Source organism: Equus caballus, chromosome 21, assembly GCF_041296265.1.
Source record: "Equus caballus isolate H_3958 breed thoroughbred chromosome 21, TB-T2T, whole genome shotgun sequence".
NCBI lineage: Eukaryota > Metazoa > Chordata > Mammalia > Perissodactyla > Equidae > Equus > Equus caballus.
Genome location: NC_091704.1, coordinates 71,668,286 through 71,696,103, shown reverse-complemented (window position 1 = coordinate 71,696,103; position 27,818 = coordinate 71,668,286). Strand labels below are relative to the sequence as shown.

Sequence of the window (27,818 nt, the reverse complement as noted above, 5' to 3'; positions counted from 1 at the left end):
TAGCTAATTGTTTCATTAAATAATTTAAGTTGCCCATGACTCATCTTTAATTTTCAGGTGCGGGAGTAGCACATTAATTCCCTTTTGAAGAAAATAAACTCTATTCTTCATCCACTCAGATAAAATTTACAGGCTGCACAAATGTGACTTGTATTTGATTTAGCTGAGAGGATGGGTGTTGGGACTTTAGAGACATAAATGGGCTGAAAACTGGGAGGCAGCCTACAGCTCTAACCAAGTATTAAACAGAGGATAACAGCATGACAAATTTAGCAGTATTAGAATCAGGTAAAAATAAAAGCCCAAAAACCAATTCATTGTATATGTGCCAATTCTATATGCCCTTAAGCTATGCTAATCATAATAAAAGAATGAGGGGTTTAGCTTCCTTGTTGACTTTAAAAAAAATCCTATCTGAATGGATTCAAAATCATGCAAGAGACACAAAGCCATTGATGCAAAAACCACCGGAAGCATCTCTAAGGAGCCCTGAGAAATGGAGAGTTCAAAGCAAGACAGACAACATATAACATTGTATCTGTACAGACATCAATGTGACCTTGTATACCATTGTACCTATTTAGACCCCCAACATAACATTGTATAACACTATGTCTGTACAAGCCTTAATATAACATTGTATCTATATAGAAAACGCAACATTGTGTCTGTACCTGCAACACTGTATAACATTGTATCTACACTGACAATATAACATTGTATTTATACAGATCCCAATATAACACTGCATAAAATGTCATCTACACAGATCTTAATACAACACTGTATAACATTGTATCTATGTAGACCCCAATGTAACTCTGTGACACTATATCTATACAAACCTCAATTTCCACTTGATTGTGAAACTGACACAGCGTGAGCCACAGGATTTTCAACCTTAAAAACCAACAGATTTACAGCATTGGTTAAAAGATTCTCAATTCCTTTTAGTTAAATCACTTCCACTTCTGGAGCCAAGTCTCCAGACCCCTTTCCTTGCACAGGGCACCAGCAGGCAGTTAATTCTCCTTCAGGAGCAGACACTTAGCCTTCCTCAGCCTAAATCCGAACCTTAAAACACAGTGATGACTGACAAGGCTAATTTTATTAAATAGTAGTCTTCACTGTTCTCATTAAAGACACCCACGCCTGTAGCTTTGGTCTGCCCTGCAAGCTACCATTTCCCAAGTCTGTCCTCCAGCTCAGGAAACCTCATTTACCTGACACCTGTCCCCACCCTGGCTGTCCCCTGGGAGCACTCACTGGACAGGCCCTAAGTTATACCATCCCCAAGCCTGGCTCCTGGAGTTCCTCACCTCAGAACCAGCATTGCCATCCTTCTATTTGCAGGAGTCGGAAACGGGGAGCCATTTGGGTCCCCTGTTCTTGGGCCCTCACTCACTCCCCCAGATGGATAGTCTCCCTCTTAATTCTCTTTGTATGCACCCATTTGTTTCTGCCTCATCACTGCCAGCTCCAAGCTCAGGCCACAGGACCCTGAAGGAGCCCTTCCTGGGCCTCCTCCCAGCTTCCACCTCACTTCTTGCCATCCACCCTCTGCACTCCAGCCTTGGGAATATTATCGCCTCTCCTCAGATGTGCTGCCCCTCATGGCACCTCCCCAGAGCCCTGTTCCAAGCCCCCTGGCAAGGCCTGGGGGTGCTGGGGGGGCTCTGCCTGGCCTCACCACTCTGTTCCACCTCCAAATACCAGCTCAATGCTGGCCCTGCAGGCCCAGTGTGCCTGGAACCCCATGCCCCCCTTGTAGCTGTGCAAGGGGAGGTCGCCCCGGGAGCTGCCTCCTTCTCTACCAGGGACCCCAGGTCAATGACGTGCTGGAACCCCTGAGCTGACAGACACGGGTGGGAAGAGAGGAGTTCTTGCGGGTACCTTCCCGTTGGGTGGAGACATTAAGTCCCGAATCCACGAGTGAGGACTGCCCGATTTGTATATCGAGTTTCCACAATGGGCTGAGGCCAGCAGCTGTCAAAGGGCCCCAGGTCAGGGTTCAGAGTTTTCACACTTGCTAAAGGAACTGGAGTACACATGTCTCTTGAGCGGCCCCCGGGCTTTCCCAGGAGGACAGGACAAACAAGACAACACGGCGTCTGACTTACGCTCCGGGGCCTTGCCACGTCCATGTGATGGTGTCCTGGGGGCAAGAAGGAGAGAATGAGCCACAACTGGACATCTGGTGCCACAAGTCCCTACATGTGCCGAAAGGCTCTTCCCTCCACAGCCGTGCCTGCCTGTCCTGGCCCCGCTCCAGGCTCTTGCCCTCACCCCCATCCCAGCCCACCTCTGACCCCGGACGCTAGCCTCCCCTTCCTCTCAAGTTCCCTCTAGGGCAGGGAGAAGGTGGGTGCTCCCTGGGGACCCAGATTCCCCAGGAAGGCTCATCCATCTTCCCACAGCTCCACGGTTACCAACTCCAGTGTCTGCCTAAGACCTCGTCCCTGTTCCATTTTTCTGCCCTCCCCCCTCCAGGTGCCCCTGGCAACTTCAGTCCCCCATGTGGGCACCTGCTCTATCTGTTGGCTCCCTCAGATGTGCTCAAGCAGGGCCTGTAAGACCTGCCCTGCTCGTCACCGTCACCTAGCCACATGGTGCTGTTGGCAGCCTCATTCCAACTCCACACCCGCCTGTACCCCTAAAGGTCCTCGGCTTGACTCTTGGTCAGAGACACATTCCAGCAGGTCAGCCGCAGGCTCGGGAGGGGCAGAACAAACCACTGTCGGGGCTGCCTCTCCGCCCACTGTGTGCCCAGGGCCCCACCTATGGGGGGATCTCAGACGCGCTCCAGCCTCAGCATCAGCAGCTGCATGAGCCACCTAGGTGGGGACACAAGCCCTGATTCTACCCTGACCCTGGTCACTCACATGGGCTTCTCTCCTCTGCAGTCCTGACACCCACCTGCACCCCGCTCAGGGGCTCCTAAAAACCCACCTGCCACACGGCCTCCCTCAGCCCGCCCCCCCCCCCCCCCCAGCTCCCTCCCCTGCGTGGCTCTGTTCTCCCTGCAGCTGATGAAACACGAGCACAAGGCAGACGTTCTGCTTCTCTGACAACTAAGCTGGATCTAAGAACCCAGTAGGGGCACCCTGCTTAAGATAAGCTGACGGAATCAACTTAAAAACTGGAAAATCTAGAGCTCTACACACCGATGACAGATTCTCTTATTCTTAGAAACTGGCTAACGAACACCACTCCTCAGAGTTTCAGTTACGTACCGTAAGAGCAATGTTATCTGTGAGTTTGCGTGGCTACTGGTTCTGACTGACACTTATTTACTGGCCACTCAGAGAGCCTCTGCTGGGCCTGTCCACACCTGCAGGCACAGAGTCCAGTGTGCAAACCTTGGAGCCTGCAGGCCTGGCCTGGCAGCCCTCATGCTCACAGATGTCACACGTAATTCTGCCATCTGGACCAGCGACTCCAGACCCCACCGTGTCATGACCTGCCAGTGTCTTGTTTTGTGTCATAAAGACGCTGCAACAGGGAGAAAGCTCAGTGTCATGAATGAATCTGCCTCCTGTGTCCTCCATCGAGAAATAGTCCAGTGCGCCCAGCACCCAGGCAGGGCCAGGGGACACAGGTCCCTGTGGACCTCTCTCAGCTGCAAGAGTCCTTCATCTACCACCATGCAAGGACGCCCACCAGGACGGGGTTCCAGCAGAAGTGAGGTGCGGCAGGCACACGGGAGCCTGGCACCCGCCCTGAGCAGGTGGGCTGACTGTGTCTGAGGGGGCAGGGCATCCTCAGGGCGCGTGGGAGGAAGGCCAGCCATGGTTGCCTCACAGACTCGGAGGCCGAGGCCACGGCGGGACCTGGCAGAACCTGCTGACGCCTTGTCCAGCCCCTCTGAGCCAGGGGTCTGTCAACATCACCCAGGACCTCTTTTATTTTGCTCTTTTAGAACAAACAAAACCTCTGCACCTGAAGTGGGCACGAGAAAGGCGCATCAACCGTAAAGTCACTTAATTCCTTTCTCTCCTGCTGCCTCCAGGCTTCCAGAACTCAAATATTCCTAATTTAAAAATTTCCTGGAGTCTGAACGGGGTCGTGAGAGCTGCTGAGGATGTGGGCGGGAGGGGTCTCACACCAAAATGTGGATGGATCCCACGTGAGGAAGGGCTGCAAGTTCACGACCTACGACAGAGGGGCTTTGTGGGTGAATTCTAAGGAATATTTTGGAATACTGGCGTCGATTAGAAACAGTACATTAAAACACCCCACACTCCTCATTCCCAGGTAATTCACCTTAACATGAGCCCCCAGGAAAACACACTCACCAGCTTGTTTGGGTACCGTAAAACCACCGGCTGGACAGGGACTCCCGGAATAAAGGCTCCTGCAGAGAAAAGGACGCAACTCATTTCCGAGGCAGCAGGTTCTCAGCCTGCGCACCTCATGCCAGCCTCAGAATAAAACGGGCTTTTCTGCCAGGCCCTCCTGGCTAATGGTCATTCAGTGCCTGGAGGGTTTCCCAACCTCTGTGCTGCCCTTGAACATGCACAGAAAATGCCAGGTCGTGGCCCTGCCCAGCAGGGGACAGACAGGAGCGTCTGCAGGCCGAGGGCACAGGTGGGAGTGCAGGTCTCTCCTGATTTCTCGAGAAGAAAAAGAAATAACTAAGAAAACTACCTACCAGGCTTGAAGGTAATCAGGCAAGTCCTGTTGGTGCACGTGCCCTCGGGGAAAATCATTATCTTGAAATGGAAAAATGAAAAGGCTGGCATTAAAGGGACATGGCAGCTGTCAGTCTATCCTCTCTGCTCTGAGGTCACGTGGACCCTTGAACCATACTCAGCGGAAGGGTTAAGACGCACCATGGAAGGTTTGCTGACTCCCTCTCTAACAGTGGGTTCCCTAAAAGCTGGAAGCAACACAAGGATGCAATCAGCATGCCTCCTAGACAGCGGGTTTGTAAACGGGCAATTGCTGGTGCCCACCCTCTGCCGTGAGGACCAGGCACAGCGCACAGGACGCACTGTGCACGGGGCAGGACACGGCACAGACGGAGGGCCCCAGGCTGGGCGGCTTGGTGAGGGCTGCCAGAGAAATGCCTTCCCCACTGGGACCGCAGTGACTCTGAGTTCACTGACTTCCAGCCAGAAAGTGTGACCTGAACCTCCCCCATTGTTGGAAACACAGCCCGTGTGGTTGCTTTCAACTCCACCAGCGCTGCACCAGTGTGGGTCCAACCCTGGCACCTAAGGACCAGGCAGGTTAGCTGAACAGAGAGGGGGGTGCCCCTGGCTGTGGGGGTGGCAACCAGGGCACCCTGAGGGCATGGGTGCTGTGGGCCAGACATTCTAGTGTTTCCTGAGCTGCCAGAACCCAGGGAGTCCTGTGGGATGTCCAGCTTCTCAGTGTCAGCTCAGTTGAAAAGAAAAACATGCAGCGTGGGTCAAACACATCCACGGCCAACATGGGCGAGGCCCCCACCTCACAGCCTGGGCCAGGCCTTCCTCACATCCCAGGAACCACAAACGTGCAAGCATGCCCAGTCCAGGGTTTTTAGAAGCAAGGAGACACCCCATAGACTAACGCACTATTCAGACACGAGACTGTGCTGACCCCTGAGGGCAGGTCAGCAGCTCTTTCTGACCTAGAACTTCCAAAAAATTCATTTTCAATAAAGATGACTCGAGATGCATATAAGAATTGTTTTGCCTTCTTTCTTTCTTTTTTTTTTTTTGGCTGAGGAAGACTCAGCCTGAGCTAACATCTGTGCCAGTCTTCCTCCACTTTATATGTGGTCGCTGCCACAGCATGGCTGACAAGTGGTCCACGCCTGGAATCCAAACCCAGGAACCCAGGCCACAGAAGTGGAGCACGCCGAACTCAACCACTGAGCCACCGGGCCGGCCTCTCCTTATTTCTTTTCACTTTAAGACTCCAGAACCAAAAGTACCTGATACTCAGCACATTCTTGGACTTGCAAACTCATCAAAGATAAAATGAAACGAAACAATCCAGCCCCAGGGAGGTGAGCTCGGGACGCTCTGTTGCCCCAACTCCATCTCTAAGTTAGCATCTTTTGGAATAAATCCACTCAAAACGCAGGGGGGGACCGAGTTACCTGCGGCCACTTTCCGTTCGACTGGGCGCGCCTCTTGATCTCTTCCACCGTCTTCCTGCGGGAGTCCTTGTCCGACCGCGACACCAACAGTGGCCGGATGTGCTGCATCAGAGCTGAAAGAGAGGGGGCGTTGCTGTGGGCAGGACTGGGGGGCGGGGGCCAACAGGGGCTGCCCCACGGCGCCCGGCTGGTGGTGAGCCCCCTAGAGTCGCCCCGAGAGCTGAGCCATAGGGTGGGTGGTGAGTCAAAGCCTGACCACGAGGGAATCAGGAAAATTACTAAAGCTTCTGGGGAACTTAGATGTCAGCGGAAAGCCCCACAACCTTCAAGACCCAAAGTAACCACACCGGGTGTCCATGGATGACAAAGCCGAGAAAGGGAACGGGGGGCTGACCCATCCATGGAGCAGAGCCTTCAGTCACCACTGCTAACAGCTGAGGGGGCAGGGGTCAAAGGACCCAGGTCAGAAGGGCCTGGGGCACATGGCTCGGACCCCACCAGCCCCTGCTGTGGATTGAACTGTGTCCCTCAAAGGCAGGTTGACGTCCCGACCCTGGGCCCTGTGGCTGTGACCTCATTCGGGAACAGGGTGTTTGCAGACATAATCAAGTTAAGACGAGTTGGTGCTGCTTTGGGCTGGGCCCTAACCAATGACAGGTGTTCTTGCAAGACAAGGGGGAGCAAATGCAGGTGGAGAGGATGCCAGTGGTGATGGAGGGAGAGAATGGGTGCTGTGGCCTCAGCCAAGGGGTGCCAAGGACTGTGGGGGCCACCAGAGGCTAGAGAGAGGATGGAGTGGATTCTCCCTCAGAACTGGCCCTGCCGACACCTTGATGCTGGACTTCTGGCCCCGGAACAGTGAGAGAGCACACTTCTGTTGTTTCAAGCCCCCAATTTGTGGTACTTTGCCATGGTGGCCCCAGGACACTCATAAGTGCCGACTCTAACCACTGGGCAGCACGGCCTCCTGTTAGGCATGGACGCTCAGGGCTCCCTCGACCAGACGGTGGTGCTCTCGCAGGACGATTTAAAGGTGGAAGAGAAGGGAGAACTCCTTAGAAGGGAGAAGTGAGAATCCACTTCAGAATAGACTGCCCTCAGCAGGAACTTCCTTTCTTGGAAACGGTGGCCGGAGCCCTGACAGCCCATCACCCCGAGAGTCGGGCAAGTCTGCGGCACCACCTGCTCTGCCCCAAGGTCAGTCCCCGCGGGACCCGAGATGAGCTTCGAGCTTCTTTTCTGAGCATTTTTACTGCTTGTGAGGAATAATATTTCATGAGTTCTTGGAGGGGTTCCGAAGAGCAAAGAGCAAATTTATTTTAAAAAACTTCTATCCACTTGGGTCCCTGGGACTCGAAGGTCTAAGATGCACGTGGATCTCAGCGAGATTTCTTCCTTTGCCTTGAAACGTTTTGCTTTTCCACCATTCTGGGACCCGTTCCAGCCTTCCTCTCCGGTGCTTCCTGACTCTGCTCAAAAGGACAACGGGAAGGAAAGGGAGGAACGAGGGAGCTGCCTAGAAGGACGAGGCGACAGCGACGTCAGCGATCCTGACGGCCTCTCAGCTCCCTTCTGCTCTGCCCGAAGAGATGGGCTGTGAGCTGCATATTTACCTTCAAAACCAGGAAAATAGGGAGCATAGTTTGGGATGTGCTGTTTCTGAATTATAATCAAAATTTGTAATAAAATGGTGTGTCATCATCCCTTTCCGCTCACTTGTCAATTATCCATAAAAGGTCTGAGAAATCTACAGTCTGTATGAAGGACCCCGGCACAGAGGATGTGCTGGTGACCCTCCCTGCTGACCCCGAGACTAGGGTCAGCAGGTGGGGGCCTGGGGCCCAGCTCTGACCTCGGAGCCCCAGCACTTCCAGCTGAGGAGCTTCAGACACCCTGAACTTGGGATGTGGACGGACGGGTGTGACTTGAGCTGTGATGGAAGCCGAGGTTTCCAGAGGGTTCTGTGTAATTTGTCCGTGAAGCACAGTGAGATGCCACCCTCCCCAAGCCCAGAACTTCCCCAGAATGCGACACGCCACAGCCTGAAGCTTAAAACTTCAGAACACCACAGAAAACAGAACACCAGAACAAGCATCATGTCTGCAAAAACCCAAAGGGCTCCCCGGGCCCTCACCAGGGACCAGGCTCCTTCACAGTAGGGGTCTGTGGAGACCTCCAGAGGCATGAAAGTGAGCCACAAACTTGCCAATGTCACGGTCTCTGCCTGGCTTTCAGAAACTCTTGGAGTTTAACCCGACTATTCAGGTACATGGTGTATAAGCCCTTTCTTTGGAAATCCAGGCTCAGCTGCTGGGCCGCCATGGCCACGGCCGTCCTGAGCTTCTGCGAACCTTTGCAGGAAGCTGGGTGAGCGGGCTGCCCCTGCCTGCCCCACGGGCCTGCCTTCTCTCCACTTTTGTTTTCTAACCAACGTCACTGAAACCACCTCGGATGAGGCCATTATGTCTGTGAAGGATGTGACACCACTCCCAGGGACCAGACCTCCACCGTTCTCTCCTCCACCACGTGAGGACACGGCAAGAGGGCGGAGGGGGGTTCTTGCCAGAACCCGACCACACCGGCACTCTGAGCTCAGACTCAGCCTCCAAACTGCGAGCAATAACGTCTGTTGTGTAGAAGCTGCTGGTCTGCGTTACTTTGTGACAGACGCCACGTGGTCCACATGCAACCAAGGAAACATTGGTCAGCATCCACGTCGCCAACAGCGCACAATCCTTACACCCTCTCTCATAACATTCCTCTTATCAGAAGGACAGAATAAAACATACACAACGTTCTCTGTATGCGAACACTGTCAGGTGCCAGGTGGAAACTCAGAGAAGGTGGATGGAGTGGGGACCCTCCACCCCGTAGCTCTTGCCCCAGCCCCGCCCACCTCCTGCCTGGACCGGCCCTGCTCCAGAATCCGCCGCAGATGTGCTCAGCATGAAGCACGGGTGATCCGAGATGGTTCAGCTGGAAAGGTGGAGAGGCTGGTGGGTGAGGAGGTGAGCAGCAGACACGGGGCCAGGGCGGAGCTGCCGGAGTAGGAGCGGGGCCAGGTGGTGATCGCTAGAGACAGAACCATGGGGCTGAGAACCACTGAGAACCAGCCCGGGAGGGCGCCTGGACTGTGCTCGGCTGGGCTGGCCAGGCTGGGTGTGGGAAGGCGTTTTCATCCTTAAAGCGAGGGGATGGGGCAGACTGCCCAGGATTCCTTACAGGATTATCTGACAGCAACGGTGCAGCGCCCTCAGTGGTGACCCCAAAAAGATGTGCCCATGTCCTAACCCTGGAACCCGTGAAGGCAACATTTAGAGAAAAGGGTCTTTGCAGACGAAGTTAGTTAAAATCTTGAGATGGGATCACCCTGGTTATAACAAGGGTCCTTAGAGACACACAGAGGAGAAGAAGAGACACACAGGGAGGAGGCTGTGTGACGACCGAGGCAGAGGCTGCAGTGATGTGGCCACGAGCCCAGGGACGCGGGAGCCACCAGAAGCTGGAAAGATCAGGAACAATCCTGCGCTAGAACCTTGGAGGGTGAAGCCCTGCCACACCTGATGTCAACACCTGGCTCGGGAACAGCGAGAGTGCAAATTTCTGCCGTTGTAAGATACCAGTCTTGCAATCCGTCCTAGGGAGTCAGACATTCATAAACCTGGGTGTGGGGAACAGCAACGAACGCCCCGGGACAGAGTGACTGAGTGCCCCAGACCACCAGCATCCTGTGTGATGCTGGACAGAACTTGAAGAAGCACTTGAGCCAGTGATGATATTTGAGGGCACTGTGTGCTAACAAAACATGGAGGTCAGCACAGTTAACATCACGGAGGAAATTACAACAGGGAAAGTCAGGGACGCAGGGCCAGGTGCCTAGTGCACGTGGGCGAGACCTGCACTGGCCAGCTGGGGGCTCACCCACTCCTAGTAGGACAGGGGGCTCACTCCATCCCTGCGGTGGGGGATCACTCAGCCCCATGGGGTTGGGGACTCACTCACTCCCAGCAGTGGGGGCTCACTCAGTCCCATGGAATTGGGGGGTCTCACTCCCAGCAGGGGGGGGTCTCATTCAGTCCCATGGGATTGGGGGGCTCACTCAAAGCAGGGAGGGCTCACTCAGTCCCATGGAATTGGGGGGCTCACTCACTCCCAGCAGTGGGGCTCACTCAGTCCAGGGGTTTGGGGTGGACACTTACTTCCCCATATTGGGATGTCTCTGCTCTCTGCCTTCATCACGATGGAGGACATCGTCATGGTGATGGGGATGGCATCGAAATAGGACGAGTGCGGTGCCAGGGTGAGGATGGCTGCCTCGGTGGGCAGGGCCTGCCGCCCCTTCACAATCACCCGGTGGAAGCCGCCAGCAAACCACATGGTGCGCAAGATGGCCCTGAGCAGGAAGTCCACGACCCTGCAAAAGAGGACGCTGGGGTCAAATGGAGCTGAGCTGGCGGTCACAGCCTGCACTCTCCACGCCTCACGAGGGCACTGCCAGTGCATGGACACCGCCACTGGGATCCCAGCCCAAGCTCTGTGACCTCCGTGCAGCCCAAGCCGACACCTGCAACGGGTGACAGAGACGTGCGACGGGGAAAGGAAAAGGACGCCGTGCTCTCTTCCTTCCCTTGCAACGTGCAGTGGGTGCCTGTCCATTTGTCTCCTCGAGAAAACCGAGGGGCCGGCTCTGCCACATTACACAGCAGTATGAAGATAGCACGGGACCCCAAATATAATAGAAGAAGGCTCACGTGCAAAATTAAAGACGCCGGTACCTTCATGCTAGGAAATGATTTATTAGCATTCTAAGTACATACGTTTAAAATAAATAAAAAGTCAAACACCAACAATCCATACTGAAATCCAGAGTGAAATCCAGACCTGAGCTCAGCAGCAGAGACAGCTGTGCAAAAGGCCCCCCCCCCTCCCGTCTCACCTCCCCCAGGTGCCTGAGGTTTCCCAAGTCAGACGTCACGTTACGAAAATGAGCCTCTTCTGGATGAAATTAGATGGGCAGTAAATCGGAAAAATAAAGTAAGTCAGCCAAGATTAACTGAACTTGTTTCCTATTTATTCTTTTAAAATATGAGGGAATTTAAGCATTTAAACCTACACATGCCCTTTCATGGGAATCTCTGACAGCTCCACACTGCATCACGATTTAACACGTCCCTGAAGCCACACGGGGTGCATGGCCGCACGTGCCGGCCCCCGGGGGAGAAGGAGGCACCTGTACAAAGAGCCACGTCCCTCTCACTCGGCTGCTGGGTTTCGTGGGTAATCACTGGGTAAAATCACCACCTAGAAACACAGGAGCCTCAAACCTAACCAGCTTGACTTCCCAAGGGATTTAAAAACCCTCTCAAGAGAATTCCAGAAGCTGAGTCCCGACAGATCTGAGCAGCAGCCAGCGGCTGGAGGAGCAGGGAGGCCCTGAAGGAGCACCTTGCAAAGACCGCTGTCTGGACGGCAGAGAGGGACTGCCAGGTCCACACTGAGATGCCGGGGACCAAACTCTGATGCTCCATTTCTGGAGCTGGGTGTCGTTACACAGCTACACGCTTTTTAATTATCTGTTCAACTGCACATTTTTACATGTGCTTTTCTGCAGGCATGTTATTTTTCACAATAAAAACATGTACAAAAATAAAAGCCAACAGATGCCCACTAATGCATAAGGAAGAAGAAAGGAGGCTGTGGAGAAGAAGAAAGGAGGCTGCGAGGGAGGTGGCACGGGGAAGAGGAGCTGGCCCCGGGAAGGCAGGTCCAGAGGCAGGAGGAAGAGGAGAGATGGTAAAAAATGAGGATATAATCTTGACCTTTCTATTAGAGACACAACCCACCCCTCAGGTCAAAAGTCCAAACAGTACTCAACAGATCTGTACCAGGAGGGAACAAACTAACCCTGACAATTCCCTAAAGACCTTGGAGAGAGGCCATCCTAAGTCAAACGACCCACTGGGAAGGCTGCATGGGCGCACGGTCAGAGCAAAGCCCTGCTCACTGTGCAAAGTTGGGGCCCAACACCATTCACCCCAAGGCAAAGGCAGCTGGCGGCCAGCCTGAGGCCCCGGAGCTTTCCTAGAGAAAGTGAGTTGAAGACAGATCCACGTCCATGAGAACCATCCTCCACTCGTCACTGGGGACGACACCTGAGGATCTGAGATGTGTGAGCAGAACCAGCCCTGGGAGAAAGCAGACTGCGGGGTGAGGAGACCCACAGTGCATGCACCGGGGGGCTGGACATCCCCCGCTTCAGTGCGGTCAGAGTCGGGAAGAGCAGCTGCTCTGAAAAGGTACAGAGAGTAAGAAAAAGAAAATGCTCTTGGAAATCGAATCTTGCACTGCAGAAATGACCAGGCCCCTGGACAGGCTAGGAGGGAGGGGCAGGAAATCTCCCAGAACACACAGAAGAAAGGACAGAACCATGCGCTCTTCGAAGAAGGCAGTGTCCTGGGATAGACACAGATCTTCAGCACCATGTCAAGCTGCTGAGCAGAATGAATTTAAAAAAAGGTCTCATCCTGAGAAATTTCTTTGGAGAATTTTCCAGATTACCAGGGACAAAGAGAAGACCCTCAGCCCTCCCAGAGAGGAACGAACAATTACTCCAGCATCAAAGTCGCGGCTGTCGGCAGGCAACGCACTCGCACTTGCAGAGCTCAGACGACGTGGGCTGTGGAACCTCTGGGCCTGGAGGCTGCTGCACAGTCAAGCTATCCATCAACTGTGTGGGGAGAGCAAAGACATTTCAGACACAAAGTGAGCCCATGTTCCTCTTGCACATCCTCTTGCCGAGAAAAGAACCCGAAATTCCAGGAAGTCTTGGGCAAAAAACAAGGGGAAAAAACCACAACAAAACGGGCCCAGGAAATTGCAGACCATGCCCCAGTGCAGCGGGAAGGCACTGAACCTGGCAGACAGCGCGGCTGCAGGATGTGGAGTAGGGGCTCCAGGACCCTCTGGGAGCAGAATGCAACCCCATCCAGTGGCTGCGTGACCAAGAGGGTGGAGCGTCTTGAGGTGACACTCAGGGTCACCCTTCTTTTTGTAACAGCAACATGAGAGGTATTTAGAAATTGTGTAAAGAAGGAAAAAACATTAGGAAGTGCAGTTGAAACATGAGGCACGCTGGGGGCACAGAACATGGGAAATCGTGGGGTGAGGACGTCCGTGCCCATGACGAGCGTGCTCCACCAGGAGGCCCTGCGGTGTGCAGGTGCACCGGGTGGCAGTTGGGGTCTGTGCATGATGGACAGCTCGTTCCTTAGGACCACGGAGCCCACAGCGGGAAGCCACAGGCAGACGGGGACCGCGGACCCTGCAGCAGAGCGGGAGGGCGGGCCGGGCCTGCAGACGAGCTTTCCAGCAGCCGCTCTCCTTCATGGCTTTGTTTTCATGCCACACGCGTATTACTGGGATAAAACCAAGAAAATGGACGCGAGGAAAATCCACCCATTCGTCCGCCGCTTCCCGAGTACCCGCTTTGCCAGGCACGGGTTTAGAAAGCACTGGGGACACATCAGCGAACACTGCCAGGATCCCCGCCTGCTGGAGTTCAGTCTCTAGCAGGGGAAATAAGGATTTTTAAAAAATTAGTGAATTATGGAGTAAATCAGAAAGGGATATCATCCATGAAAAATAAAAATAAAAGGAGGGCAAAGTGAGGAAGGTCAGGAGCAGCAGAGGAGGAAGCGATGAGTGAAGGCAAGATGGGAAGAAGAGTCAACCCCGTGTACATCTGGGTGATGCATACTCTGGGGAGGACAGCCTGTGCAAAGGCCCTGAGGCAAGAGGGTGCTTGAGTGTTGGGGAGGTGGTGAGGAGGCTGGGTGGCTGGAGAGGAGGGAGGAGGAGGATGGGGGAGGGACGGCAGATGATGAGGACCTTGTAGGGGTTGAAAGGACGAGACATTTACTCCGGGGGACGCAGACATGGGAGCTCCTGCAGGGCTGAGAGCAGAGAGCTGTGCTCTGACTTCCATTTGTAGGGGACCCTGTGGCTGCCGTGTTGAGATGCAGAAGCAGGAGAGCAGGTGACAGGCTATCCCCAGGACCAGGGGAGCGTTGATGGCGAGGGCCCCAGGGAAGGGGGACCAGGTGGAGGGGTCAAGTGTGTCCTGAAGGTGGAGCCAGCACATTTCCTGCTGGTATGGATGGGAGGTGTGAGCAAGTGGAAGGGTGGCGCTGACTCCCAGGGCCTGGCCCAGGCCACAAAGGATGATGGTCGCCATCCACAGACGAGGGGGCTGCGGCTAGAACGGGTGGGGAGATGGGAGCCCAGAGGTCCTGTTTGGGTGTGTGGAGCTGGACACCACTTACTGACGGCAAGCTCTGGGGCTCGGGCTGGAGGACAGGTCTGGGAGCCGCAGGCTTGTGGACAGTCGTCAACGCCCCAGAATGAGATGAGCTCATGGAAGGGCTCAAGGACCATGGAGGGAGTCGGGGTCGGGGCAAGAAGGGGCCGAGAAGGGCACACAGGGGAAGAGGCCACCAGGAGGGGGTACGGCACGTCCAGTTGAGGGGACATCCTGACCCAACCCTGGAACGGACCGCCGAGGCCTTGGCACCCTGAACACCCAGGCCCGTGAGGCAGGGGCGAGAGCTGGATCTGCCCGGGTCTTTGGGAGAGTGCAGAGAGCACGGATCTGCAGTTTCTGATGGTTCTGCCGTGCGAGGGAGCCCAGAGGTGGGTGGGAGCTGGAAATGGCAGAGGTGACAGACAGCCTGTGCACTCTTGGGACCCTCCGGGGCTGAGCATCGACCCCTGATGGTGCAGACGAGGGTCCTGGGGATGCAGCCGTGAGGAGCGGCGTGCTCACAGCTGGGACAGGCTGGCTGGGAGCAGGGGCCATCCCCGGGCAGCAGGTGGAGGCAACGCCAGGCTGCAGACGCCGAGGGGCGTGGAGGCTGCCCGGCTGATCCGGGCTGGGGTGTGGGTGGGAGTGCGGCTTCCAGGACAGAGGAGAAAAGCTAAAGCCAAGTTTGACTTCAGGCTCCGACCCCAAGTGTACACACGGCACCCAGAGTCATCACAGAGATGGGAACGAAGTCCCCACACGGAGCCCTCAGGAAAGGGTCCGTCTGCGGCGGCCGCATCCTGTCCCCCCAGATTGCCGTGTTGAAGCCCCAACCCCCAAAGTGACTGTGTTTGGAGATAAGGGGAAATGAGGTCACAGGGGTGGGGCTCTGAGCCCACAGGACTCGCGCTCTTGGAAGAAGAGGGGAGACCTGAGCTCACCGCCCACGAGCACACAGAAGGCGCCGCCTGCGGCCGTGCGGGCACCTGCGCTCGGACATCCAGCCTCCAGGATCATGAGAACTGAGTGTCTGCGGCTGAGCCCCATCTGTGTACTTAGTGAAGGCGCCCGAGTGGCCCAACACACCCGCTTTCCAAACCACGCGAGTTGGCCGAGGAGCAGCAGCCAGAGGACCAACCGTCACCGTTTGCCCGCCTGGCCCGGCTCTGGCCTCAGCCCCTGCTCGGGTCTGTAAGATGCTCTGGTTCTTATGACACCGTTTTGAAAGTAACTGAGAATAAGTGTCTTTTGTGAAGTTGTCATTCCTCTTCATTGAAAACCCAGGGTTTTTATTTTAGGAAGGTTTGAATGACACTAACATATGTACATCAAAAGTCCTCTTTAACGTCAACCTACTCAAAACCCTGGCTGTGCAGAGCCTGGAACAGTCGCTCCCAGCTGACTCCACGCCGACCCTGAGCAGAAAGTGTGGCACACGCTGAGTCCCGCCTCCTCCATCTCCCGCGTCCCCAGATCAGGCGCTCCTGTCACTGTGCATCCTTCGGGGTGTCCAGGTCCCCACCCTTCGTTTCCCCTCAAGCACCAGACCCAGCCCAGGGCTGTGCACTGAGCCAGCTCTCCATCAACACTGCTGTGTGGAGACCCCGGGGGCTGTGTGCAGCTCGAGCACACATGGTACATGCATGCACATGTACACACACGTGCTTCACACATACACAGTGCTCATACACGCACTCACACACATACACACATACTTGCATATACGAATACACACTTGTCTTTATACATTTACACACACATCACACATACATACACACCTATATGCTTGCACATGTATGTACACACACATACATTCATACATACACATGCACATGAACACACACACCACACACACACATCATGTGTAGCACACATATACACACTCTCACGCATGCCACACTCACACATGTACACACACACTCTCTCACATGTGCGCATACACACAGAACGACACGCAGTCATCCTCCGTGGACCCAGACACCTGAGCGCTTGGGACTCGTAAGAACCCTGCCCTTCCCTGTGCAGACGCTTTGCACGCATGTCACATGCATCTGAGGCACGTGTGAAGCGGGCTGCAGGAACTGCAGTTTGCTGCGGTCCATTTGTTACCCAATGAGGCCGAGTAAGATATTCAGGGACAGGAAAAGCCAGGTGGAGTTGGCCCGGAGAAGGGGAACTGGCCTGGGGTGGTCGATTCTGAAGACAGAATCTGCAGCTGTGTGAGGACTCCCACGTCGGGGGAGAGAACGGAGGAGGGTGGGAGTCCAGGCCAAGGTCAGAGCGGAAGTAGGGACTGAGATGACACCTGCCAGGAAGGGTCACAAACCCGCCAGCGCTAAAGCCCCAAACTCTGATCAAATCCCTCGCAATCTATCAGACACCAACCCTCCGCTTTCTCACTGCGGCTTCTGAACCCAGCAAAACTGAAATCCTGACTCCTGTTTGGTCTAGATGCATTTTGTTTGATTACATATTTGATACTAACTCATATTTCACAGTTAAAGATAAAAAACCGTCACAGTAAAGAGCGCTTTTCAAGGATAAACTAGAAAATCCAACAGGGGGAAATGAAAGACCCAAAGCCAGTGGTGCCCAGGGCCCAGGTGACCACAGGCCACCCCTGTCTGGCAGCACCAACTGAGTCCTCCACTCATCCACTCACCCACTCACTCACCCACTCATTCACTCATTCACCCACTCATTCACTCATTCACTCCTTCCCTCCCTCACTCATTCACCCACCCACTCACTCATTAATTCATTCACTCTCACCATTTATTCACTGATTCTCTTACACATCCACTTGCCCTTTTACTCACTCACTCATCCCCTGACTCACCCATCCCCTCACTCACCCAGCCCCTCACTCAGGAGTGCTTCCCAGCACACCCTGGCCAGGTGCTGTGGTGGGGACAGACGGGCCTGCCCTCGTGTCTACTGGGGAAGAGGAGACCAAGGTTCATTTGAAACAGAGAATGTGAACTACCGTGAGGAGGGGAGCATGAAGACCCGTGAGAGGGCGCCTGGCCATGCCACGCTCAGGAAACCCCTGGACCTCACTGGCCATCCTCCCCCCGCACGGATGCTGTGTCTGACCATGGCACGTGGGCATCGGGGAGAACATGTGTTCAGGACACATGCCCGTCCCCATATGCCTCTCACAGGCATCACAGATGTGCCTGTAGCTCAGACGCTTTCCAAAGGAAAGAGGAGGACTGAGCCCATCCCTCGAACCCGTAAAGGACCAGGTGGCAAATATTTCAGGCTTTGTGGGCCGTGTGGCCTCTGCCACCATCCACCCTCCGTGAAAGCAGCCCTGAGGCATCCAAATAAGCAGGCATGCCCGGGTTCCAATAAAGCTTTATTTATAAAACAGGTGGCAGCTGGATTTGGCCTGTGGGCCCTTTCGCCAACAACCACACTAAACTAATACTGTTTCTATTCTGACTAAACCATTCAAGGACCCCTCATGATCGAGAGAGACGTTGAGACAGAGGTTGTCAGCACTTTGGTTTTATGATAAGAATGATAACTCCTAAGACGCTGAAGTACATATCAAATCCTTCGGACATCTCCACATCACCGTTAACTAACGTATACACTGAGCTAAAGAATAGCTTTAGGGATTTAAATAAATAAGAAATGCTGTGATTCAATTTAACTCCTGGAGGTTCATGCTGGATCTGCAGTTAAAATGTATTCGTAACACGTCTACTTACAGATCGCTGTGGTTTATTAATATTCAAGGTGTAAAAGCAAGAGGACATTCGACCCTACGGAGGCCAGACCAGGGGCAGCAAGTGGGACAGACGTTGACATGCAGCCTCGGAGGGCTGGAGACACAAAATGTGGGGGATCTCAGTGCTCAGGACATGGGCTCACGGGGGATCCACGTGCTCAGGAGATGGAATCACAGGGGATCTGTGTGCTCGGGACACGGAAACACGGGGGGATCTGTGTGCTCAGCACAGGGAATCATGGGGGATCCACGTGCTCAGGGCATGGAATCACGGGGATGCACGTGCTCGGAGCACATGGGATCACAGGGGATCCGAGTGCTCGGGACAAGGAATCATGCGGGATCCGTGTGCTGGGTACACAGAATCATGGGGAATCTCTGTGCTCGGGACAGGGAATCAGCCACTGTGTGGCTGGCAGAACTCTAGAAAGAGCGTCAGAGCAGGACTGTGTCTGGGGAGGAACCAGCCGTCGTCAAAGGAGGACAGAGCAGGAGGCAGCAGTGTCCCAGCGGAGGGCAGCCCTGGGCGCCCTGGGCAGGAAGGGGAAGGTAGCCTGCCACACTGGGTGGACACGAGAAACCATGAGAACGAAGGCAGCTCAGGATGCTTGTGAGCCCCCACGTCAGAGAGCCCGCGGACCAGCCACTTACCTCCTCCACAAGGCGGGGGGCTGCGTGGGTTCCTGCTCTGCAGATCCCAGTGACGCCACGAGCACAATGGGCCAGGCAAGGAGCATCATGAAGGTGGCAACCAGCAGCCGGAGGGGGAAGAGCGTCAGCGTCATGAGGGTGACCTGGGGAGACAGGGGCGGTCACTCCAGAAGCACTGCCACGAGTCTCGGCTCCTCGGGCCTGGAGTGGGAAGCTGCCCAGCAGACGGCACTGGACCTGCCGCAGCCTGGCGCTGTCCTCCCATGGACAGTTGGGTGGGACAAGCAGCCAGGACGCCATCCCCAGGGTCACTGGTCACTAGACCCTCTTCCCACTCTGTCCTTAAGTCACCCCTGAGGGCGGCCTAGGAACGGGGTGGGGGACTCCCTCCTGGAGTCAACAGTGCTCTGCCCCAAGCCCCAGCGTCCCCACCAGGCAGTCCTGCTCTTCCTAGCTCCCCCAAGTCCTTACGCAATGAGAGGATGCTTTCGGGGGCTAAGCTGCCATCTGTGAAGCAGTGAGGAGCAGGCACGGTGCTCACGAGCCTGGACCTTGGACCACAAGGAAGACTGGGAAGTCAGGTGACTTTCAGCCCAAGGAAGCCACAGGGTGGGAGCCCAGCAGAGAACAAGGTGGGGGTGGGGGCGCTGCAGCTCAGTCTGGCCTTAAAAGGAGCAGCACTGGGTGGGGCATCGAATGCCGCCACAGGTCTGGTGGAGAGGACACTGTGGAAGGTGGGCTGGGGCTCCATGGGGAGGGGCAGGCCCTGCAGGTGAAACAGCACAGCCACTAACACGGGGTGGGGCGAGGATGGACACGTGGGGCTCAGCAGAGCAGCTGAGCGAGGGAGAGGCGCAGGAGGACGGGCAGCTGGAACTAAAATCGAAGCGGTTTTATGCACAAGTCAGACGTACTGGTTCTGCACCTGAGGGCAGACACTCAGCAATGAGTCTTGGGAGGAACCTGACCTCGGTGGTCAATTAGAACACAGGGCTTAGACTTAAGACTTACAAAAAGCTTTACAACCAGTAGATGCAGTTTTTCATTATTTCCAATAATACACATCTCAAACATTCTGGTTTTGGTGCATAGGAACAGAAAAGACAGGAAAAGAGACCCACGTCTGCAGTGCCATCTCCAAGCTTCCCGGCTGACGGAGCCTGGGTGGCCCCACCCCCAACTCTCCTTGTCGGGTGTCTGCTACCTGCGACTGGGTGCCCCTGCCTGTCCCCATGGTCTCTCCGTAGGTTCTCTTGGGGTCTCTATCAACACCAGCACCGCTCGATGGGAACACAATGCAAGCCACATGTGTAATTTTAAATTTTCTAGTGGCCACATTATATCTGAAGCATTATCATTTCAGTATGTATTCAGTACAAAACTATGAATGAGACACTTCACAGTTTTTTCATAAGGTCTTGTAAATCCAATGTGTGTTTTACACGTACAGCACATCTCAATTCAAATTTGCCACATTTTAAGCGCCCAAAAACCATGTGCGGCCTGTTGCTGCCTGTTGGACAGCGTGGATCTAGATAACTGTGTGCTTTGCAAATGACAGCAATTTTAATTGCCTCTCTCTCTCCTCCTCTTTCCGGGACTGGCTATCGCCCTGGCTGGAACCTCCAGTTTCACAAGAGGTTGAACAGAGGCAGCGACAACAGATGCGCTGTCCTGTGGCTGACGTGGTGACGAGGCTTCCTGTGAGACGGCACTTGCTCTCGGCTGTCAGTAAACATCCTTTATTGAGGAGAACATACCTGGCCACCCCCGGGCTCCTACGAGTTTTGATTTGCTTGAAATCATGACTGGATCCTCATTTTAGCCAACGTCTTTCCCGTATGTAGTGAGATAATCATGCGCTGTTCCCAGCCTGTGAATGTGGAGCGTTCATGGCTTTTCTAACGTCACACCCTGGGCCCAGCGCTGGGAGCCTCCTGTCACGCTATTTTTAGGGAATCGCTTGGTCTGTTTGCTAACACGTGTCTGGGACCCAGTCTCGGCCGGTTCTCGGGGGAGCGGGACCCGCAGCTTCCCTCGCGCTGCCTTTCTCTGGACGGATCCTGCAGCCACGTCAGGCGCCAGCCAGTGCCTCTTCAGAGCGATTTCTACGGAGATTGCTCAGTGCTTTCTCAGCGTTTCTAAGACCGTTCACCTCAATTTTCTCTTTTTTCTTGAGTTCATTTCAGTGTTCGTCAGTGAGGAATTCTCTGGGCACCCTCAGCAGATGTTCCTTCCACACCAAATGCCCAGCGTGTGTGTTTCTGTGATAACTGAGTGAGCACCCGTCACATCCTCTCAGAATTGACACCAACCCTGCCCTGATTTATATTTGCAGTGCTAATATTATTTGTGCCTTCTAAAACTTTTTGGCCTATAGTGCCAGATGTTTTTCTCTTTTATTAATCTGTTTCTAGAACCAGTTTTGGATTTGTTCATTGCCTCTGTCATTGCTGTTCAATCATATTAACTTTGGCTCTTAGGGAGTCTCTGTCTTCTACTCCAAGTTCACTCCAACACTCTTTTTAACTTCTTGTGGTGAAAGCCTGGAGCATTATTTTCAGAAAGGCTTTATTTCCCCAATATTCACACTGAGAGCGCGCAGCTTTCTCTAAGCACCACCTTAACCCCACAAGTTTAAAATGTAGCCTTTCCTTTCCTTTTAAAACCCAGTCAGCACATTACGTTCTTGTCCATCCTTTGTGATTATCTTGTGACTTTGTTGCGGAGGGAAGACGGCAGTTGTAGACGAGGCTGCCTCTGGGTCCCAATGTGTCGCCCACCGTGGTGCTCTTCTCGGCCACCCCTCAGGCGGCCCCCACTGTCTGGGGCTCCCGGCTCCGAAGAGACTGCCCTGGGAGCTCCACATTCCTGCTCCTGTTAAAATCTTCCCAATTTGCAGAGAAGTGAAGCCACTGGACACTTGACTGTTTGATCCCCTAAATCGAGCTTAAGGCCTGGTGGCTGTACCGTGGAGGAAAGGAAGAGGCAGCAAAGAGCGTTAACAGGAAAGCTCAGAAAGTCGACCCCACGCAGACGGCGTGGCTTGGAGGGTGTCCCTCTCCAATGTGTGTCTGCACCACACACCTACTCTCAAGCCACATTCCGTTCTCAGGATGGCTTCTGCCACAAACAGTGGAATGACAATAGTCTCTCACGGGGTTCCAGAAAGAGCACACGGTTTCCACACCCCACGAGGTGTATCTGAGACCTGCAGACCAGGACAGGGGCTCGAGGCGCTCCGGGGAGGAACACCCCTTTCCGTCAGACCAACGGGGAGGTGCTGAGGGGAGCTGGATGGGTGGTGGAGCCTGCCCACCGCCAAAGTCAGGGCTCAGAGTCTGCTGTTCAAGTTGCTGGGCTAATTAGCAACATATGCTCCTGTGGGCTGGCCAGCGGCCACGGGATGCACTTGGCCACCTCCCGCGGGACGCCATGTGTGATCGCACTTAAACCTTGGATGATGTATTCACGCCGGCTCTTGTGTGCAGCGTGGCGAACACGGTCCTGGCATCCGTGTTTTGCAGCAAACAGGGAAAGGCTGCAGGTCAGCACACAGACAAGCCTCCACTGAGAGGAGGGTGCGGGTGGAGACACACTGTGGTCTGGGATAGAGCGCCACTGGCCCACGGTGAGCCACTCTGGCTCTGCCTGGAGGACAGGGAGAGAGGTGTCTATGGGGGCATGTGGGGGTGTGCATGCATGTGGGGGGGGGTGTGTGTGTGTGCACGTGTGCCCCTGTGCACATGTGCGCATGTGTGTGCGTGTGTGCATGCAGTGTTGTGTAAGCTGCTTCAAGAGGGCAGGTACCTTTGGGAGCCGCTGGGTGCAAGAGGGATCTGGCTTCCTGGGCTGAAAGCCCACATGTTTTCAGGGCTCCTTGGCCAGGTCCCCACAGCCCTGCCTTCACCTTGGCACACCGCTGCGCCTGTGTGCTCTGTGCCAGGCCCAGACCAGTCCCATAGGAGGCAGAAACCATCCTTGGGGGGGCAGGACTTGGAAGGCCTTCTGCAGCTCCTTCTAGAACCTTCTGTGGGCTCTGATGACTTGTCCTGAGCTCCAGGCTGCCCCCTGGTCAGACCCTGCCATCCTCCTGCACCTTCTGACCCACCTCTCTTCTCCACAGGCCCCATCGCCTATGCGTATCCCAGGCCCGGCCACCCCACTCCTGCACCCTCACTGTAGCCCGGCCAGCGCCTGAGCAGACTCGGTGCTTTTGTGGGAAGCCACAGGGAAGATGACTGGAGCAGCCATGACAGCCACGTGGACACTCCTAACTCTGGTGGGCGCTGAGAAAAGGGAGGTGTCACCACAAAGACGTTCCTAGGAAGTCCCAGCTGGACTAGAAAACCAACAGAACAAAGAGCATCTGGGGAAAGTGAGCGGATGTGCTGTCTCTATGCAGTTCCGGCTGCACACGTGGAATGTGCTGGAACCAGTGGCAGGCTGGACGTGGTAACTCCTTCCCTGGGCAGCCACAGGCACTTCCGTCTGTGCTGCTCTCTTCAGCCAGCCTAGAGGGTGAGCCCGTGGCTCGAGGGGTCCTCGGGCTTTGTCCCCCATCAGGAGCACACAGGAAGGCAGGGAGGTTCCTGGGGAGAGGGTCGGTCTCCACTCCCCTTGCCCCGAATGAGACACTGCCTCAGAGACCCAGCACAGGGAAGCAGCAGGGGAGGCACCCAGAACCCACTCCCACCAAAGGCCCTCTCAGAGCTGCCACGCTCCCTGAAGTGGTGAGGCAGCCGGCAGATGACACCCGTACAGGCAGCAGGCAGGGATGGACGAGACTGGTGGGGTGTGGGTGGGGAGACAGCCCTGGAGATGGGGGCAGGCATGAGGCATCAGGGCTCGGGCAGGCATGGGCTGGAGACCGGGTCAGTGGGAGAGGGACGCCTCGGAGAGAATGTTGTCCGAAGTCCCAGGTGATGAATGGTCTGGGTCCAGGGACAAAGGAGGAGGAAGCAGTAGCATATTGTGGAGAAGGCTATGGACCAGGGACGGAAAAGTCTGGAAATGCTAGGACCTGTGTCCTTCCCGAGAAGCTGCCAACAGCTGCAGCCCGCCCATCCTTGTCAGGAGTCCCAGCCACTCTCGAAAGTGCCAGGTCAAATGAACTCCGGAGTTGCTGCCCTGGGATCTAAAGGGGGTGTATGACGCAGTCCTGCGAGGACCCACGCTGAGAGTGCCCAGCCGAGGCACATGGTTTAAAGTGGTTGCAAGTTGGCTGCAGTAAACTCTCCCACCAAAGGGACTGAACATGGCAGACAGGGACACGGCAAACCCCAGCACACCGTGCCGTCAAGCAGTCGCTTTACACTTGGCTTGAAGCTGAATTTCCCAATCTAACTGGCACGCTTATCAGGAGTCACCGGCAGAGCAGGTCCAGGTGGTGACCCGCCAGGTACAAGGAGAACTGGGCAGCTGCCCACAGCTCTAAACACTTCCTGCTAATGGGACCCAGGGCTCCTGGGCGAAGCCAGTTCCAGGTCAGGGGTAGAGGCGTAGACGATGAACCAGGAACATCATGGATCAGCCCAAATCAGGAAAGCTGGCGAAGGTCCTGGACTCAGGAGCCCCCGGGGCAGATGGAGCGATTTCAGCATCAGTGAGAACAGTCAATGAGACAATTGGAACTTCAGATGTGCTGACCACCATGAGTCGATCAGCGCCCCGAGTCCCCGTCACACGCGTGCATCTACACTCACTCACATGCAGTCATACGCACACACCCCAACCTCCCTGGTTGCCTCCAGAGACACTAGGAAACCAGCTCCTGACTGTGAAGCTGGCCAGCGCGGGAAGAACCAGGCCTGGTGCTGCCCGTCCCATGAGATGATCCTTTAGGCAGCCAAGCGGTGGAGCAGGGCGTGCCCCCCCGGACGTGCCAACCAGGGATCAACACCAGCTTCCAGAACCGCGCCATTCGAGATGCCCATGTGACAAAGGGTCCTGCCCAGATGGAGGCGAGCAGGTGTGCTGGGCCCTGCGTGGAGGAGCCACACGACGACCCAGCAGAAACGGAGTTCTAGGTCAAGCCACCAGCTTCCGGAAAACACGAAGACAGAGGAACACAGCCAGTGACGACGGGGCATGCAATCTGCAAAATGCAGACCAGGAAACGCTCTGGGACAAATGCCCCAGACACACGGTAAGAAAGAAGTCAAAACAAGGAGCTAGAAGGGGAGCTCGGAGGAAAGCATGTGTGCGGAGTGTGGCACCATGTGGGCTCGGGGCAGATGCACACGGGCGAGGGCCAGCGGGGTGCCTGCTTAACCACCTCCCATGAACACCACCACACGGGGCTGCTGGTGCCTTCAGGTATGACATGGCCTGCGCTGGGGCTACTCAGAGCCCTTCCCCTTGAGATGCACGCCAGCATGTTTCCGAGTGCACTGATGGAGGCTAGCTCTGCCTCCAAGTCCCCGGGGCGGGGGGAGAGAGGGGTAGATGAGACCAGACTGGCCACAGGCTGGTGATGGCCGGGGCCGGGGGCACGGGGCTCATTCCACTTTCTCTGCTTTGGTGTCAGCCGCTGAAGTGGTCTCCCTAAATTCATATGTTAGAATCCCAACCCCCAGGACCTCAGCATGCGACTACATTGGGAAATAGGGTCTTTAAAAGAGGTGATTAAGGTAAAATGAGGTCACGTGGGCGAGCCCTCATACAATAGGATGGGTGTCCTTAGAAGAGGAGATGAGGACACAGACACACAGAGGGAGGACTGCGTGAGTACACAGGGAGACGACGGCCATCTACAGGCCCAGAGGAGAGGCTTCAGGAGGCCACCTGGATCTCAGACCTCCTGCCTCCAGGACTAGAAGATGATGAATTCCCATGGTTCAAGCTCCGGTGCTGGAGCCTCTGGCGGCAGGTGAGGACTCAGGTTGAGCCTGGGCGTGTGCACCCGGCCAGCTGGCAGGCCCAGGCCTGGCCCCATGGGGAGCTGCTCCCATGGGCAGGCACTGAGAGACTGCTGATGGCAGCGTCGTGGTGGCAGCAGAGCTGGACGCCACCAAAGGGGGACCAGCAGGGGACCAGAGAGATGAAGGTCGCCTGCATGACAGTCAGATGCCAGGGGTCAGCAGAGGGAGGAGAGTGAGTTACAGGGGTCACCGAAGACAATCCCAGGAGACGATCAGTGAAAAAGATAAGAAACAAGCCAGACTCACATTTGCATGCTGTCAGGTCACTTTATGACATCCGTGGAGGTGTTCTTCGGGGCAGGCAGACCCAGGTAAGCATGGGGACAGCGGGCAGATCACTAGCGGGTGTGGGCCCGGGGGGCAGGTGGGGTCTGCATCAGGGGGGTGCTGCAACCACAGCACCCACAGGGGCTTCGGGGGTCACTGAGCTGGCACAGAGGGCCCTCAGATCCAAAATGCAAAGGACAGAAGCTGTTCTTACCGGTGGGTCTTCCCACACCCATGAGGACAGGACCCCCGGGCACAGTGGTGCGGGGGCCAACCTGCCAGCCACTGATAGGAAGTGCCAGAGGCCGGGAGGGGCAGAGGGACCCAAAACATAAGCAGGAACTAACGGGAACTGCTCACCAGCTCAAGGGAACGAATGCCTCTCAGAAGGAAGGGTCCATGGGGCTGCAAGGAAGTGGTTCCAGGAAGAACATGACAGACGCATCAACTACCCTGAATCAGCCAACCCACGCAAGCGGCATGTGCACCAAGTGCTAGACATGGCTGAGCGAGATGCAGACAGCAGGGTCTGGCTGCCCACCCTGCACATGAAGCCGTGGTGGGGGAGGCAGAGACGATCCTGCCAGGGATGCAAGTGCAGTCCACACCCCAGAGAGGAAACACCCACTGTGGATGGGCTTGGATCGGGGGAAACTGAGGCCCAGCGAGGGAGGGAGGGCAGCTTCCCAAGGTCAGCTGGCTGGTCAGAGCAAAAGCCAAGGTTTGAGGGGCAGCTGAGATGAGAAGGGGCTGCCCTGGGAGAGAAGTGTGGGGGGGAAGCCCGTCCCTCCTTTGTGCACCTCACGCCCTTGGGCATCGGCCTGACACGGGGACATGCCTCCTACCTTGCCGTCCCAGCTGGGGCTGCTGCCTGGGGCCCCAGACACATACCATCAACAGCCGATCCACCATCAGGCACAACCAACACCCACGCTGAGCCCCTGGCCCGTCCCGCCCCGCTCCGCTCAGGGGCAGCTCCGTCCCTCTGGTCCATGGACACACAATTTGGAATCAAATTTGCTGCCTCCCTTTCTTACCAACTCCTACTGCCTCCCTCTCCAAAAAAAGTCCAGAGTCTGCGCCCCCTTCCCTCTGAGGGGCAACATGGGAGCTCCCACCCTGGCCCTCCAGGCACAGCCAGACTAGACACCTTGGTGCTCAGAGTTCTGCATGGCTACAGGGTCACCCCGCGACCCCAGGTCCCCAGGCCCGGCCTGTGCTAGACACCCCGGCCTCCCTCTGGTCTCTTACCATACCGCACCCTGCCCCAGCTCCTCTGCAGGCGGGTCCCTCCCAACTCTCTGCAGGGCTGGCTCCAGAACCCTCGCTCACCCCGCAGCCAGAGAGAAGGGCCCACGCCCAACTTGCAGAGGGGTGAGAAGTCATGGAGGCAGACAGGTGCACCGACCCTTCCCCCATGCAGGAGCATTTCTGAGACAGGAGCACGAACGTGCACCTGGCAGATCAGCCGGAGTCCAGGGTGGGGAGAGTAAGGGCGCATCTTTCGAAAAGAAGCAGGCACCAGGGTTCAGAAGCACAGGGAGCAGCGGTTTCTGGGGCGGGGTCTTGTGCAGCCCTCAAACACCACCCTGGGTGGCTGGTCCTGGTCACCTCCGAGCTTGTCCTGTGAGGAGCGAATGAGAGATGACTGCACGAATTCTGCCGAGCGATCTCCAGGGCACCGTGGGATCAACGGTGGGAGGGGAAGAATCTGGCCCAGGAAGCCAATCCTTTTTTTGTTGTTTTTGCTGTTACTTATAAAAAAAATAAATAAAACAAGCTGTTTTTGAGAATCCTGATTTAGGATAGACAGAAGACTCTAAAACTGGGAGGTCAACACCTGATGCCCTG

General features: G+C 55.6%; 1 protein-coding gene across 6 annotated transcripts in view; it reads right to left on the bottom strand.

Moving 5' to 3' along the window:
• LPCAT1 (lysophosphatidylcholine acyltransferase 1) overlaps positions 1–27,818 on the bottom strand; it is a 66,428-nt gene that overhangs the window by 14,487 nt on the left and 24,123 nt on the right. For 4 of the 6 annotated variants that reach the window (XR_002802681.2, XM_070246130.1, XM_070246131.1 and 1 more), the window contains 7 exons: positions 18,778–18,920; positions 10,288–10,502; positions 6,089–6,201; positions 4,652–4,712; positions 4,296–4,354; positions 2,121–2,155; positions 846–900 (listed from right to left, as the gene is read on the bottom strand). Coding sequence is in view for 5 of the 6 variants with exons in the window: in XM_023625877.2 (XP_023481645.1) it covers positions 846–900; positions 2,121–2,155; positions 4,296–4,354; positions 4,652–4,712; positions 6,089–6,201; positions 10,288–10,502; positions 18,778–18,920 (681 nt within the window). In the remaining variant the exon portion in view is untranslated. Of the gene's footprint in view, positions 1–845; positions 901–2,120; positions 2,156–4,295; positions 4,355–4,651; positions 4,713–6,088; positions 6,202–10,287; positions 10,503–12,697; positions 12,816–18,777; positions 18,921–27,818 lie in introns of all 6 variants that reach the window. The other 2 variants (XM_070246133.1, XM_070246132.1) reach the window with 1 other exon arrangement.